The sequence below is a fragment of the Balaenoptera physalus genome (assembly GCF_965194825.1).
Source record: "Balaenoptera physalus genome assembly, chromosome: X".
NCBI classification, from domain to species: Eukaryota; Metazoa; Chordata; class Mammalia; order Artiodactyla; family Balaenopteridae; genus Balaenoptera; species Balaenoptera physalus.
This window is the reverse complement of record NC_138903.1, coordinates 74,070,295-74,084,088: the sequence shown is the minus strand read 5'-3', so window position 1 is coordinate 74,084,088 and position 13,794 is coordinate 74,070,295. Positions and strand designations below refer to the sequence as shown.

Here is a 13,794-nt window from a genome sequence, read left to right as displayed (position 1 = left end):
AATCATTCTGTACAACTTAAACTTATGCAGTGCTGTATGTCAATTATATCTCAATAAAACTGGAAGAAAAAAACTGTCAAGGTCACTCATGAAAGATAGGAAAGAGTACGGAAATATTCCAGATTAAAGCAGATCAAAGAGATATGATAAGGAAACATAATGCATGATCCTAGATTTGGATCCTGGCCTAGAAAGGAAGAGGAGACATTGTGCAGTGGGTGAAATTTGAATGGCATCTGTGGATTGGATGATAGTGTTGTATCAGTATTAACATCCCGATTGGGAGGTTTGCACAAAGGTTATAGAACAGTATACTTCTTTTTGAGGAAATATACAGTGAAATATTTAGGGGTGAAATAGCAACATGTCTGCAACTTGCTCTCAGATTGATCAGAAAAGGAATAATTATAATAGAGGAGAAAGGGAGAAAATGTCAAAAGTTAACAACTGTAGAATCTGATTTAAGGAGATGAGTTCTTTGTACTCTTCTTGCAACTTTTCTGTAAATTTGAAATTATTTCACCATAAATTATACTAAAAAAAGGACCAAGTTAGAGCACTCACATTTTCCCATTTCAAACTTAATAAAAAGCTACAGCAATGAAGACAGTGTAATACTGGCATAAAGACAGAAATATAGATCAATGGAATAGAGTTAATTGAGAGTCCAAAAATACATTTAGGGTAAATTAGTTCTCGACAAATATGCCAAGACAATTCAATGGGAGGATGAATTGTCCCTGCCAGTTACATGGCTCTGTGAATTTTTGTCATAAGAGCTCTATTGTGAATTTTGTCACAGGGGCCCAAAATTTCAGCTTTTTCTATAGGCAGAAATATAAATATAAAAATACATCCCAAAGTTAAGTGCAGATATTGGTTTTCAATTACTTATGCTGTTCCTTTCCTTCCATTAGTCCAGATGAGTGAATGGATATAACGGTATTTTCTCTGCTTACAAAATTAAGTTCTGTTTAACTCTACTGGCTCTTTCATGATAAACAGAAGGACTTGTGTTTCAATTAGACTAAGGTAGAGTAAATATTTTGCTTTAACCATATTTTGATCAGTACCAAAATATGCCAAAAACAAATTATAAAATTATTTACCTAGTAAAGTAATACTAGTCATTCTTGAGGTAGAGGGAAAGAATAAGAAATCTAGGCAGGGGTGTATAATCCTCTCACAGGAAGAGAAAGCAAATATTTGAAATCAAAAATGCAATCTACCACCACATGGCAAGTAGCAGTTCTTAACCCATGGTAGGTGCTTAATACATACTTGTTGAAGAACTAAATGAATGAACTAAAATGAACAAATATTATGAAGCAGCCTTATGTTCTGTAGGCATTTAAACTACTTCTTCCTCTTTTCTCCCATAGTAACTTTTAGATATCTTTTATTTTGAATACAACCTGTGTTTACTTATCAGTTTCGCCCACTAGAGTCCATTCCTTGAGGACAGTACTTTGGTCTTGTTCTTCTTTGCCCTCCCTCCTTTAAAATTGATTAATACATTCATTTCCTTTAATCGCCAAATTTCACTCTAATTCATCCACCATAGGTAGCTATTTTCATATATTTAATGATTATCTTTTTGTTTGAATGTTTACAAAATGCATATTGTAGTAATGTGTACATGTATTTTTAATTTTGTTACACATCTCATTTTTTCTGTTTTCACAAAGTAAACAGTGTATTACAGTTGTTTTGTTTCTTATCCTTTTTCATAAAACATAGCCTTTTATATCCATCTGTGTTCCTATGTGTACATATAACCCATTTCTTCTAGCTGCTATATAGTACTATATGATGTACATCCACCACATTTCACCTATCCCTGTCAGTGTTGGACACCTATATTGCCTCAAACTCCCCATCACCATAAAAAAACACTGTGATGAATATCCTCCTATAAGTGCCCTCATGAACTTGTATATCTTTGTGATATACACTCAAGAACAGAATTGCCATGCCATAGAACATGTGTATATGCTTAATTTCACTAAATAATATCAGATTGATCTCCACAGTGGCTGTACCAGTCAATACTCCCACCAGCAGTACATGGGGGTGCTTACATTCCAATATCCCTAACAACATTTGGACTTAACCAGCATTCTATTTTCCTCTAGCTTAATAAAATGTTATCTCATTGTTCTAATATGTAGTTATCTGTTAATTATTTTGAGCGTCTCTTCATGTGCTTATTAGTTTTAGTGTTTTCTCTTCTATATACCTCTTGTTCCTATCTTGTTGATCTTTGTATCCCCAATGTTTATCACCATCTCCTGCACATTATGGGCATTAAGATTTTTTTTTGAAAGAATGTATAAAAGAATAAGAATGTATGAAAGTAAAAAGTATTCACAAGACTTGTTAACAGTATGGATGTAGAGGATTCTTTAAAATGATGGAAAACAGCAGAAAAATCAAATGTGGTAAAGATAAAGGAATTTTGCACATGTTGAATTTGATGCACCTAAAGATATCAAGTAGGAATTTGGATGTATGAATGAATGAGGTGAACTATAGAGCCAGGCTGAGGAGGGGATATGGCAGTAGCAGTTAGCCTAGTGATATGAGAAGTCCCTAGTAAGTTTCAGAATGACTGAGAGAAAAGATCCAAAAACAGCCAGGCCAAATCTACATTAAGTATGCAACTCATGCCTTAGCTTAAGAGTATTAATATCCATCAAGTCTATATAACTCAGGAGAGATTACAGAAATGGGTTACATTTTCCCTGAGTATGTTCAAATTATACTAAGCAAATTTTATTATCCACCACAGATTGCTACTTACTGGTTGTCTCGGTGTTTTTTATCCTTGGGCAACCAATTTCCCAATTTAAATTACAAGATCTTAATAAGTTAGCTTTTAATAACAACTCTAAACATATCCTACCATATTTTCAACAACTTTATCACTTCTGGAAAGTATTCAAAAGTAAATTGTACCAGACCATGAACCCCAAAAGTATCCATCCATTGCCTTGCCCCTTCTAAGAAGTCCTAGAGCATCTGACAACTATATTGCTCCCTTCTGTGATTTCTAACATAGGTCACTATGCTGTTAACTACAGGACTGATGCACTGGCCAAAACTAACTGGACCAGGGATTGGTATCTGAGCCAAAGGCAGCCAACAAGAGACTGCCTTACAAAGGGGCCCGATGTACAATTTCTGCCTAAGAAGGGTATTTTGCAGTGGTTAGTGACTAGCCAACCTGATCAGATCTTCTCTCTAGGGAAGTCTGGATGTGAAACACATAGAGTTAGCAGAAGCAGAACAGTCATGAGAATGGTAACTACTAGAGTTGCTATGGTATCCTGAACGGTTCTTCTTGAGATTTGTTTAGCTGATGAGACAGTTTCCTAGGCTTTCTTCCTAACCTATGCAACTTTCCAATAAACTACCACTTAAGATGACTTGAACTTGCCTCTGTTCTTCATAACCTGAAAAGCCTAATACCCTTTCTTCTCTAACCTGTATAAAAGCCACAAATTCTCCCCTAAATCAGTGGTTCTCAAACCTAGCAACACATCAGAATCACTGGTGGGCTTTTAAAATATTAAAATGCCCCATCTGGGGTGGGGCTCAGGCAACAGTACCTTTTCTAAGCTGCCCAGATGATTCTAATGCACAGCTAAGATCAGGAAATATTGACTTACATGCGCCTGTTATGCAAACATTTTAGGGTCCATGTCAAGCAATTTTTAATTTCCATATTAAATGAGGTTCACAGAACACCTAACAGCCACCTGTGAGGATGGCATCACAGGGAATAGCTCAGTCATATAGGTGTGGTAGGAGGCAAGGCACAGATCATTTTCACTCTATGGCATAAAGCAACATCCTGGAACCTATACCAAGTATGGTTAAGGGTTTCAAAGCATACTTTCAAAGTTGCACTGAAAATACAGATGCTCAACAATGCTGAGTGGAAAGTGAAAAACTGATTTTGCTGGAGATAACCAACCGTCTTCCCAAGAATGAACTTCACTTTGTTAGGTTCCAACTACTTTCTGATATCAGTCACATGAAACAAAAGAGGAAAGAGACAAAGACTAAAGTTGACACGAAGGCTGGTATTATCAAGGATTTTGAAACCTTTAGGTCTATGGCATCCATGTTCCTTCCCATCCCCATCATCCTTGACTCAAGCCCCAAAACACAATTCCAGAGTCATGTATCATCTCCTGTATTCTAATTTCTACAGCGATCTGTATTTTCTCTTCACTGACCAAAGTTCCTGCTACTCTACCAAACTCCAAAAGCCCTTCCATTGTGTCTACCCTCTTCTCTCCTTGCCTGAAATGAAACATGACTGTCCCCTGAGGTCACTGCTTCCCTTGTAACTCTCAAGTGGAGGCTATTCAAAGTGTCTCAGGTATAGGGGGTAGAGTTTGTCTTCTTCTGATTGCCAATGCTGCTTCTAAGCCATTACTTCCCCAGCCTTAGGTAAAAATCTCTGTTCTTGTTAGTGAGAAAGTGGAACAACTGGAACCCTCATGAATGGTAATGTAAATTGGTACAACCACTTTGGAAAACTGTTTGGCAGTAGCTACCAAAGCTGCATGCCCTATGACCTGGCGATCCCACTCCTAGGTATATACTCAACAGCAATGTGCACTTATGTGCGCCAAAAGACATATACAAGAATGTTGATGGGAGCATTATTTGTAATAGCTTAAAACTGAAAATAATTCAAATGTCCATTAACAGTAGAATGGATAAATAAATCATGATATATTCACCCTCTAGAATATCATAGAGCAATAAGAATGAATGAACTAGCATACATGTGTAATGGCTGAATCTCAAAAACAATATTGGGTGAAAGAAGCCAGACATAGAGTAAATACTGCCTTATTCCATTTACATAAAGTTAAAACTAGGCTAATTAATCTATGGTGGAGAAGGAGCAAAGGGGAGGGCTTCGGGGCTGCTGGTAATTTTTTTTTTTTTTTAATTTGGCTGCTGGGTGAACAAGTATGATCATTTTTTGAAACTTTACCAAGCTGCTTATGATTTGTGTACTTAACTGTATGTATGCTATACTTCAACTGAAGAAAGTTTTCATAAAGGAAAGAAAAGTAATTCTCGTCTGAGACTCATACCACCCATCTATTCATCCTTAGCACCTGCCTCCTGGTCACTTCATCGCATTGAAGATTTAGGATCCTGGTTAATAGTCTTCTTCTATACTCTAAATCCTGCCATAACTCTGAGTGACTTTAACATCCATATGGCTGAACCACTCAAAAGCCTCACCTCACTCTTCTTTGACCTCACCTTTTTAGACCTTCATATTCACTCCACTGCAGTTACCCACTCCATGAGTACACCCTGAATTTACCATTTCCCAGAACTTGTTAATAGCTAAAATCATAAACTCAACAAGCTTTTCTCTGACTACAACCTCCTATTTCAGCCTTGTTTTCCTTACTGCTTTACTCCTGTTCTTTAAGCCAATAAAGCTATCTACCACAGAAAACTTTTTGTGAGAATTAAATAAAATAATGTGCATCAACAGCATAATACAGCGTCTGACACATAGGAAATACTCAATACATGGTAGCCATATTTCAATATTAAGTATTCTATTAGAAACAAATATCTTTCAGGATGAAAATTTTCCTCAAATTCACTCAATCTCTGGCATTAATGAAATCTAGCTTTTGACACTACATTCCTTCCAATCCTTTTAAATGAAGGCCAGTCCTCCAGCCATTCTCTCTGATTCAAGAGGTCAGGAGGAGAGATCAGTACAGTACTTGTTCTCAAGGCTAATTCCACATCAGTGTTCCACCATCACATCTGCTCAAAAAGTTCTTATCTCTCAAAATGTACGTAAACTATTTTCAGAGTTATCTACCAACTTTCAGGACTCCTTTCTACCTTATTCCTTGTTATTAATCTCTGGGGCTTCAAAATTAACACAGATCAGCATTTTTGTACCTTGGCCTCACAGATGCTTCCTCAAGCTTAAGCCTCACAATCTGAACTCAGACCATAGCGATTTCAGATCCAGATCTACCACTTCTGACTGAGTGACTGTGGGAAAGTTACTCAACCTTTCTAAGCTTCAGTTTCTTTACCTGTAAAATGCTGGTAATAACAGTACCTAGATATAGGGCCACTGTGAAGCATAAATGCGAAAATTCACATAACGTGCTTAGCAAAATGCCTAACACAGTAAATGTTCAATAGCATAATAGCTGTGATCACTATTATTAATTCTTACCAGTTCTTGGCACATTTCCACCTGTCTCCAAACCTGCTCAGGTCTCCTGACATTTTTTTTTTTCACCAGTTTTATTGAGATTTAATTGGCATATAGTCTCCTACATTTTTAAATGAAAAGAAACCTTCCCGGAATTTGCTACCCCCATCTCAAGATTTCTTCCCTACCTTTTGCTGCAACATTTCTCTAAAGAGTAATGCACACTTCCCTTCCAGAGGAGGCAAGGAGTAGTGGAAATATCAGGGACTCTGAAGCCAAATATACCTGTGTTTGAACCTGGTTCTTCCACTTGGATAACCCGAAGCAAGCACTTTTTCTAAACCTCAGTTTTTTCATATGTAAAATGGGGATACTACCCATTTCTTAGGGTCATCAAGAAGATTAAACGGAAATAATACATGTAAAGCAGCTGGTCAAAGTAGGTGCTAAATGAATGCCAGTTTCCCACCCCTTATCCTTTCCCTAACCCCTTACAATCTAGGTTCTCACTCTACCACTTTACCTCACTTCAGCTCTTATTAGCATTGTGACTTTGGACAATTTAATTGAATTTTCTAAACCTTAGTTTTCCATTTGTAAAATGGTGATCATTAACATCTACAACATAAAGTTATCTTGAGAATTAAGTGAAATAACATATGCAAAGTATTTTAGCATGGTGCCTGGCCTTGCAGTAAGCACTTAATAAATGGCAGCTACCAGTGACTTATTAATAGCCAAATCAAAAGACTGTTCAACTCGCTCCTTCTCTAGGCTTCAGTGACAACACACTATTCAGGTCTGCTTTTTAACCACTGACCATTCCTTCTCTCTCTGTACTCCCTCCATGATGTCTTTCTTTATTCTCTTCAACCAGGTGTGAACTCTCTCTTCTGAACCCTCAGATCACTTTGTACTTCTCCTGAGACAAGGCACTTCCTCTACTCTGAATGACAATCATTTGTTATATGATACATCTCAACTACTTAATTTAATATCTTTTATGTCCATTGCCTGGCACTTATTTATTCATGTAGAATTTATTGAGTCCCTAATATAGCTCATACCTGTGCTAGGTACTAAGGATACAAAAATTAACATATTATAATTACTATCCTCAAGTAGCTTATAGTTTAGGAGGATAGAATACACAAGTAAGTAGTCTACTATTTGCAGTATGATAAGTCCTATGGTAAAAGTATGCCCAGAATCCTCTCGAGCACAAAGAGGAGTTATTTAAATCAGACTGGGGAGATCTGGGACACTATCTTGGAAAAGGCCTTTTGTATTTAGCATACGGGGAGGCAGTACACAAATCCCTGTTAAATGAATGAGTGAAATATGAATAGGAACTAACTAGATGAGGATGGGAAAGGGCACTTCAGGCCCAGAGAAAGAGCAGGGAAAAAGGCTTGGAGTACAGATATTAGGAGAGTTTCTGAGAGACAGGAAATGAAGCTGGAAAGCCAAAGCAGAGTCAGCTGTTCCAGACATAGGAGTCTGACCTGACCCTAGAGGGCAGATGATAGAGTGCCAATAAAGATTTTTAAGTAGTGGAAGGGCATAATCAGATTTACATTTTAGTACTCTGGCAGTGCAGGGGGAAATTAATTCCATGAGAGCCAGGCTAGAGGCAGCGAGTCCAGTTAGAAGGGTGTTGTGATAATTTAAATAAATTCTGAAAGCAAAAATGGAGTGAGAATGGCGAATCAAGACGGATACTGAGCCTGAATTATTCATATTTGTATCTCCTGCAAGCAGTGCATTTTACACTTAAAACCCGTTACAAATATCTACCCATAGGTATTTGTCTACTCATATTTGTCGACTACTGTTACTGAAACCTACTTAGGGAACTGCAGCTAGCAGCCACTTGTGTCACTTCCTGTACACAGATTCCTAAGTAAAGGCACCTTTTCCCATTACAGAACTCAAAAGAAACTTAGGTTTGTCATTCAAACCCGTAAAGTAACAACAGTGAATACAAACCCAGGCACTGCAGAGAGACTTGAGACTTCTCTATCCTGGTCTATTTCACCCGAAATAATGTTTGAACAAAATCCTTCAAAGGGTCGTGAGGCCCCGCCCTGTGCACCCAGGCAAATGCCCAGGATTCTTTTCTCTTTGTTTCATCTCAAGACCCAAGTCTGTTCGCTGCTCGTCGCCTGGCGGGCCATTTTCGCCCAGCTGTTTCCCAGTTTTAACCCTGCCGCTGTATAAACAGTCAACAGCAGGGGACTGAGGAGAGAGAACTGTCCCAGGCTGAGGAAACTCTAAAGAGGAGAAGCAGGTGTCTTGAGGCTTCAAACGTTAAAGATTCCCTGACCTTGCCAATTCTCTCGCAACCCCATCTCCACCTCGCCTCTTGCTGTGGGACTCCCTTCTGAAGTTGGGAGGATCCCTTCTACAGTTATCAGAGCGCTACCAGCATCCAGAGAAACTAAGCAAAGTATTTTTTACTTACGCTAACGGCCGCCATAGCTGTAGCACTCTCCGCCCAGGTCTTCGCACGGAGAGCGGAAAGGGACAAAATAGCTCAACTAGGCACCGCTCAAAGTAGCCCCACCCAGTTCCGCCCCTCGTCGGTCGGCTCCGCCCTTTCTCCGCCTTCCTAGTGCCGCTCTAGGAAGCTGCAAAAGTTGGCCCTCTTTCTCCGGGGAAAACGGTTCAACCCTGTGGTTGACTGTCGCTATCCCTGATGACACCTTTCAGAATATTCTCCATAGTCCATTTGAAAATTACTTTGCTGGGTGCAGAACTTTTCATTATGTTCGTTTTTTCAGGCATATGTGATTTGTCTAGTTGAGGACTTAAAATCCAAGTCCGGCTGCCTTAATAAATAACTGTATAGTCACAAAAAGAACATGTTACCTCTGCAATACTTGGGCAAGTTCATACAGCCTAAGAGTATGTCACTAAGCGCCTACTACGTGCCAGGCACTTGTTCAAAGTACAGAACATAACGTAATGCCTTCCCTCACGGAGCTTGTGATTCCAGGAGGAAAAGAGAAACAAATAAATGTTACAAAGTGCCAAATGCTATGAAGGAAAATAAAACAGTATGGGGATGGGGTGGGAATTTATTGATTTAGATAGATTAGGGAAAGGCTTTCTGATAAAGTGACATTTGAGGAAAGTCCTGAAGGAATTTAGGGAAGAACCTTCCACGCAGAAGGAACAGCAATAAAAAAAGGCCAGTGTGTCAGAAGTGGCTACGTCTGATGGCACTGACTAATTTAACGTGAGAGGAAAAGTATGTGCAGCTTCTTAAATTTGCCCCTAGGCATATAATAAATCTCAGGGACCTCTGATGGCCATACTAAAGAAAGCCCCTTTACTTCTCACGGTCAAAAAAAGCTGAGATTTTTAAAAGCTAAACTCAAAGACTGATTCTTTTGGTTTCTAAAATTATTTCAGTTGAATTTATACCTAACCTTGATAGGTCACTTATGTAAAAATTTAGAGCTTTGAGCAGGAGAGAGTGGTAGTCTGACATTTTAAGGGGGCTATCTGGGAGGATCTGGAGGGCTAAGAGTATTCAAAATCCCTACACCTTTCTCTCTGAACTACTCTTTATTCCTGATACCAATTTCTGTATTGGTCAGCATTCTTTGATTACAAGCAACAAAACCCGGGCCCCCTGCACTGGAAGCACGGAGTCTTAACCACTGTGCCACCAGGGAAGTCCCTCATTCAAGTTCTTATTTGCATTTCCCTGATGTCTAATGAAATTGATCACCATTTCATATTTCAATTGGCCATTTTGATGTTATCCTTCATAAAGTGCTTATTCGAGTTTTTAGCCCACTTTTTCTATTCTGTTGTCCATCTTTCTCATTTATTTGTAGGTGTTCCTTCAGAAGACTGTATACAAGCACTTTGCCAGATTTATGTGTTGTTAATATCTTCTCTCACACTGTGGCTTGCCTTTTTATCCCTTCAGTGGTGTCCAGAAACCAACCCTGCTGGACCTGGATCTGGGACTTCCAGCCTCCAGAACTTAGAAAATATATTTCTGTTGTTTAGGCCACCCAGTCTATAGTATTTGGCTATGGCAGCCTAAGCAGACTAATACATTATTCTTCTTATATATTGCTTAATTCCATTTGCTAATATTTTCATTAGGATTTTTACATCTATGGCCATGATGGTTATTGGTTTGTAATTTTCTTTTAAGACTTTGGTATCAGTGTTTTATTAGCTTCATAGACAAATTGGGAATTGTTTCCTCTTTATTTTCAGGAAAAGTTTGTTTAAGATTGGCATTATTACTTCCCTAAATATCTAAAAGATTTCACCAATGAAGCCATCCAGGCCTGGGGATTTCTTTGTAATAAGGTTTTTCATTATAAATCCAAACTATTTAACATGCTCTCAGATTTTCCATTCTTTCTTGTGGCTGCTTTGCTGAGTTGTGCACAGTCAGTTCTACAACAACACTTATTTAAAAAGGTGAATTTGTTCCAATATGGTGGATATATTAGGAAACAATTTGAACATTACATAAATTTCATGTTCACTCATGCACTATTTCGTCCATAAGAAACACGATGTGAATGCAGAAAACAGCACCCAGCTCAATCAGACTGTGTAAGAATGCACAAAACACACACACAGACTCCTCAAACATCTACCAGATACCTTGGTTCACTCAGGTGTTACCTACAAAATTGTGTTTTGTTACTAGTTTTTATTTGTGAATTTTTCTATGTAAGTAAACAATATCCTAAACATGTCTAAGCACTCTCACCCCAAAACACCAAGCACTGCATGAGAAAGGAAAGCTTTAAATATTGAGGTGAAGTTTGAAGTAACCAAGAATTTTGAAAGAAGTGTGAGAATATGTGATATCTCCTGAGCAGTAGGTATAAAGAAATATGCATTTTTGGACCTTCTGATACAATACAGTGAAAATAAAGGAAACATCTATGTCTGGAAAAACTTCAAGGAATACAAAATCAGTAATGAGACCTAAAGTAATAGAAGAAATGAAAAGATTGATGAATCTATGGATTGAAGACTAGACAGTAAAAAAAAATTAGGAACAACCTTTCTCACATTTGATGAGAAGGCACTATCTATACACAAAGGCCTTAAATGAAAATTGTCAGGCCCTGCAGAAGTGGCTCCTTCAATGATGGTTTGGTGATTTAAAACACTGTTGCAATTTCCAAAGCTTTCAGCCTTGGGTGAAGATGTGATTGCAGATTTAAAACTTGCAGAAGAACTTCTAGCAATGAAACACATAATAATTGAAGAAGAAGGATTACATTGGATTACATTTTCAATTTTAATGAAACAGTTATCTATTATATATGCATCTCTTGAAAGGCCTACATTTGAAAGAAAGAATAATATGACCTAAGATTTAAGGCTGTGAAAGACTGCAAATTTTGATAACCCTGCTTAAAACTACTTCACAATGACTCACAAGCTGCAACCCTTCCTACATCCATTTCCATAAGCAAACTTCAGTTGACTTTCCTATGTATTGTATGTAGTATTTATATATTTCTTAACTGTTTAACATGCATAAAAGTGTGCTACCATGTTTATTAAGTTCCTATCTTTTTGTAATGGGTCACTGATGAAGTGTTTGGGTGCTGCACCTCTAATCTCATTTCCCCCATAAGATCTTCAGTTTTTATTACATGATTTCATGGTGCATTGATTTTTAGGGATTCATATGTTGAGCTATAGTAGTACTGACATCTCATTTCATCTTAGTTGTCAAATATGTTGGCACAAAATTATTCATAATCTGTTAACCTAAATGAGTGAAGAAATATATAGCTTTTTTTGGTCTACCTTTTATTTTCCCATTTTTGGGAAAAAGGATACAAAGAAAACAACACTAGTGCAATGATCAATGGCCCCTGGTACTCAGCCTCAGCGTCAGGAAGACAATAGAAAGAGAGAGATATTCTGACAAATATTACAGCAGTCCCTTCTACTCAGTTCCAAGTTTTCAAGACAAAATATTATGATATTTAAATATTTAGACCACACTCATAGTCTGCAACCTAAATCCTGGACGTTATGAGTAGTAGGAAGTGGCAGGAAGTCCCTAGTCCTGTGCTCATTTTGTATTGTTACCGACCAGGGTTCCTGGACTCTTTAATCAATAGAAATTGATAAAAGGCCAGACAAGAAAATTCAGGCAAGGCTTTATTGGGGTTCATGCTGCTGCATGAGGGAGTGAGAACAGGAAACATGTTCCCTTGCTCGCTCCCTGAGGGGGGGCAAGCTGGTCCCTTAAATGGGGTGAGGGTGGGGGCAGACTCGTGGGTTAGGCAAGAAGGGTGGCTTAGGTGGTCTGCTCACTCCTTTGGTGGTGTTATCTGCAGGGATCTTGTGAAGTATCCTGCTTTTGTCCCAACATCTCAGAAGTGGCAGTTGGATTTTGGTCTTTTTGTATCTTGTTGCTCATAATTTGCCTCAACTGCGCATGTGTGCAGTTATTTTTAGTCCCTTACAGTTTCTTTGTATTCTGTTGCTCGAGGAGATATTTGTCTAGGTGCAAGCACTGCAGCAAAGGGTCCCAGGTCCCAGCCTGTCTCATTGCAATACCTTGAGGCACAATATGGCAAGGTTTCCACTCAGGTTGAGTGGCCTAACCAGGTGAGTCATCTCCAAGCTATGGTTCTGGTATGAATTCTCCATTTAATAAGAGATTCTGGGCACTTGCACAGTGCCCTTCATAGCAACCCACTAGCTGCAGCACCTTCCAGACTACAGTTTATGGGACTCAAGGATATGGCCAGGCATATGAACTTCAGGACACAGAGCCTCTTCTATCTGTCTTTTGCCCTGCTCTTTCTACTCACTTTTTCTTTAGAATCTTATTCATAAAAGCCTTCATTCTAAAATGTCTCCCCCATAATAGGGTATGATGATCATGAGAAAGAGCCTGATGTCCCCAGTCCTTCACAACACATTAACTTTTAATTTTTTACATCTTTTCCCAAGTCCTTGGAAATAGAATGTTCCTTCACTGGAAGAGAGGAATAAATACTCCACACTTTGTACAATTAGTGTCCCTCAATCTAGGATAGAAGAGAAGCTCATCGTTAAAGCAGAAAACCAAATCCTATAACTGTTATGCCCTGCAACAGTTGGGTTTCATGAGATGAAAAAAAGAAATGTGATCAACCTTGAGTAAATTTCTGTTTATTACAATCAAATGTGCCCAAGGACAGTTGTATAGTGGAGCAAAGGAGGATGTGAGTTGATGATGAGTTCAGTTTTGGATGTGCCAAATATGAGATATTTGTGGGACATTCAGTTGCATACTGGAGCTTGGACGAGAGGTCTGAACTGTCTACAAAGATTTTGGAATCTTGTATATAGGTGATCAATGGATGAGGTTGCTCAGAGTGAGCATAGAGTGGTCTTTCTCCTAGTTATCTCTTAAGGCTATTTGGAAGCTTTAGAGTAAAAATATGAGAAAATAATTTTGTTCACATATTCACAAATTTGAGATTTTAGATTAATATTTTCATAGAAATCTCTTTATAGTCTTAATAATAATTGTAGACTCAAAGGTTATGTGTGCACATCAAGGACAT

The 13,794-nt window shown here is 38.2% G+C and overlaps 1 protein-coding gene across 2 annotated transcripts in view; it reads right to left on the bottom strand.

Annotated features, from left to right (window-relative positions):
* APOOL (apolipoprotein O like) overlaps positions 1-8,840 on the bottom strand; it is a 91,793-nt gene extending 82,953 nt beyond the window's left edge. The window contains exon 1 of one of the 2 annotated variants that reach the window (XM_082447450.1): positions 8,691-8,840. In XM_082447450.1, coding sequence (XP_082303576.1) covers positions 8,691-8,705 — 15 coding nt within the window. In that variant the 5' untranslated portion in view covers positions 8,706-8,840. The remainder of the gene's footprint in view (positions 1-8,690) is intronic. The other variant, XM_082447453.1, reaches the window with a different exon arrangement.
* Between the last annotated feature and the right edge of the window lie 4,954 nt (positions 8,841-13,794).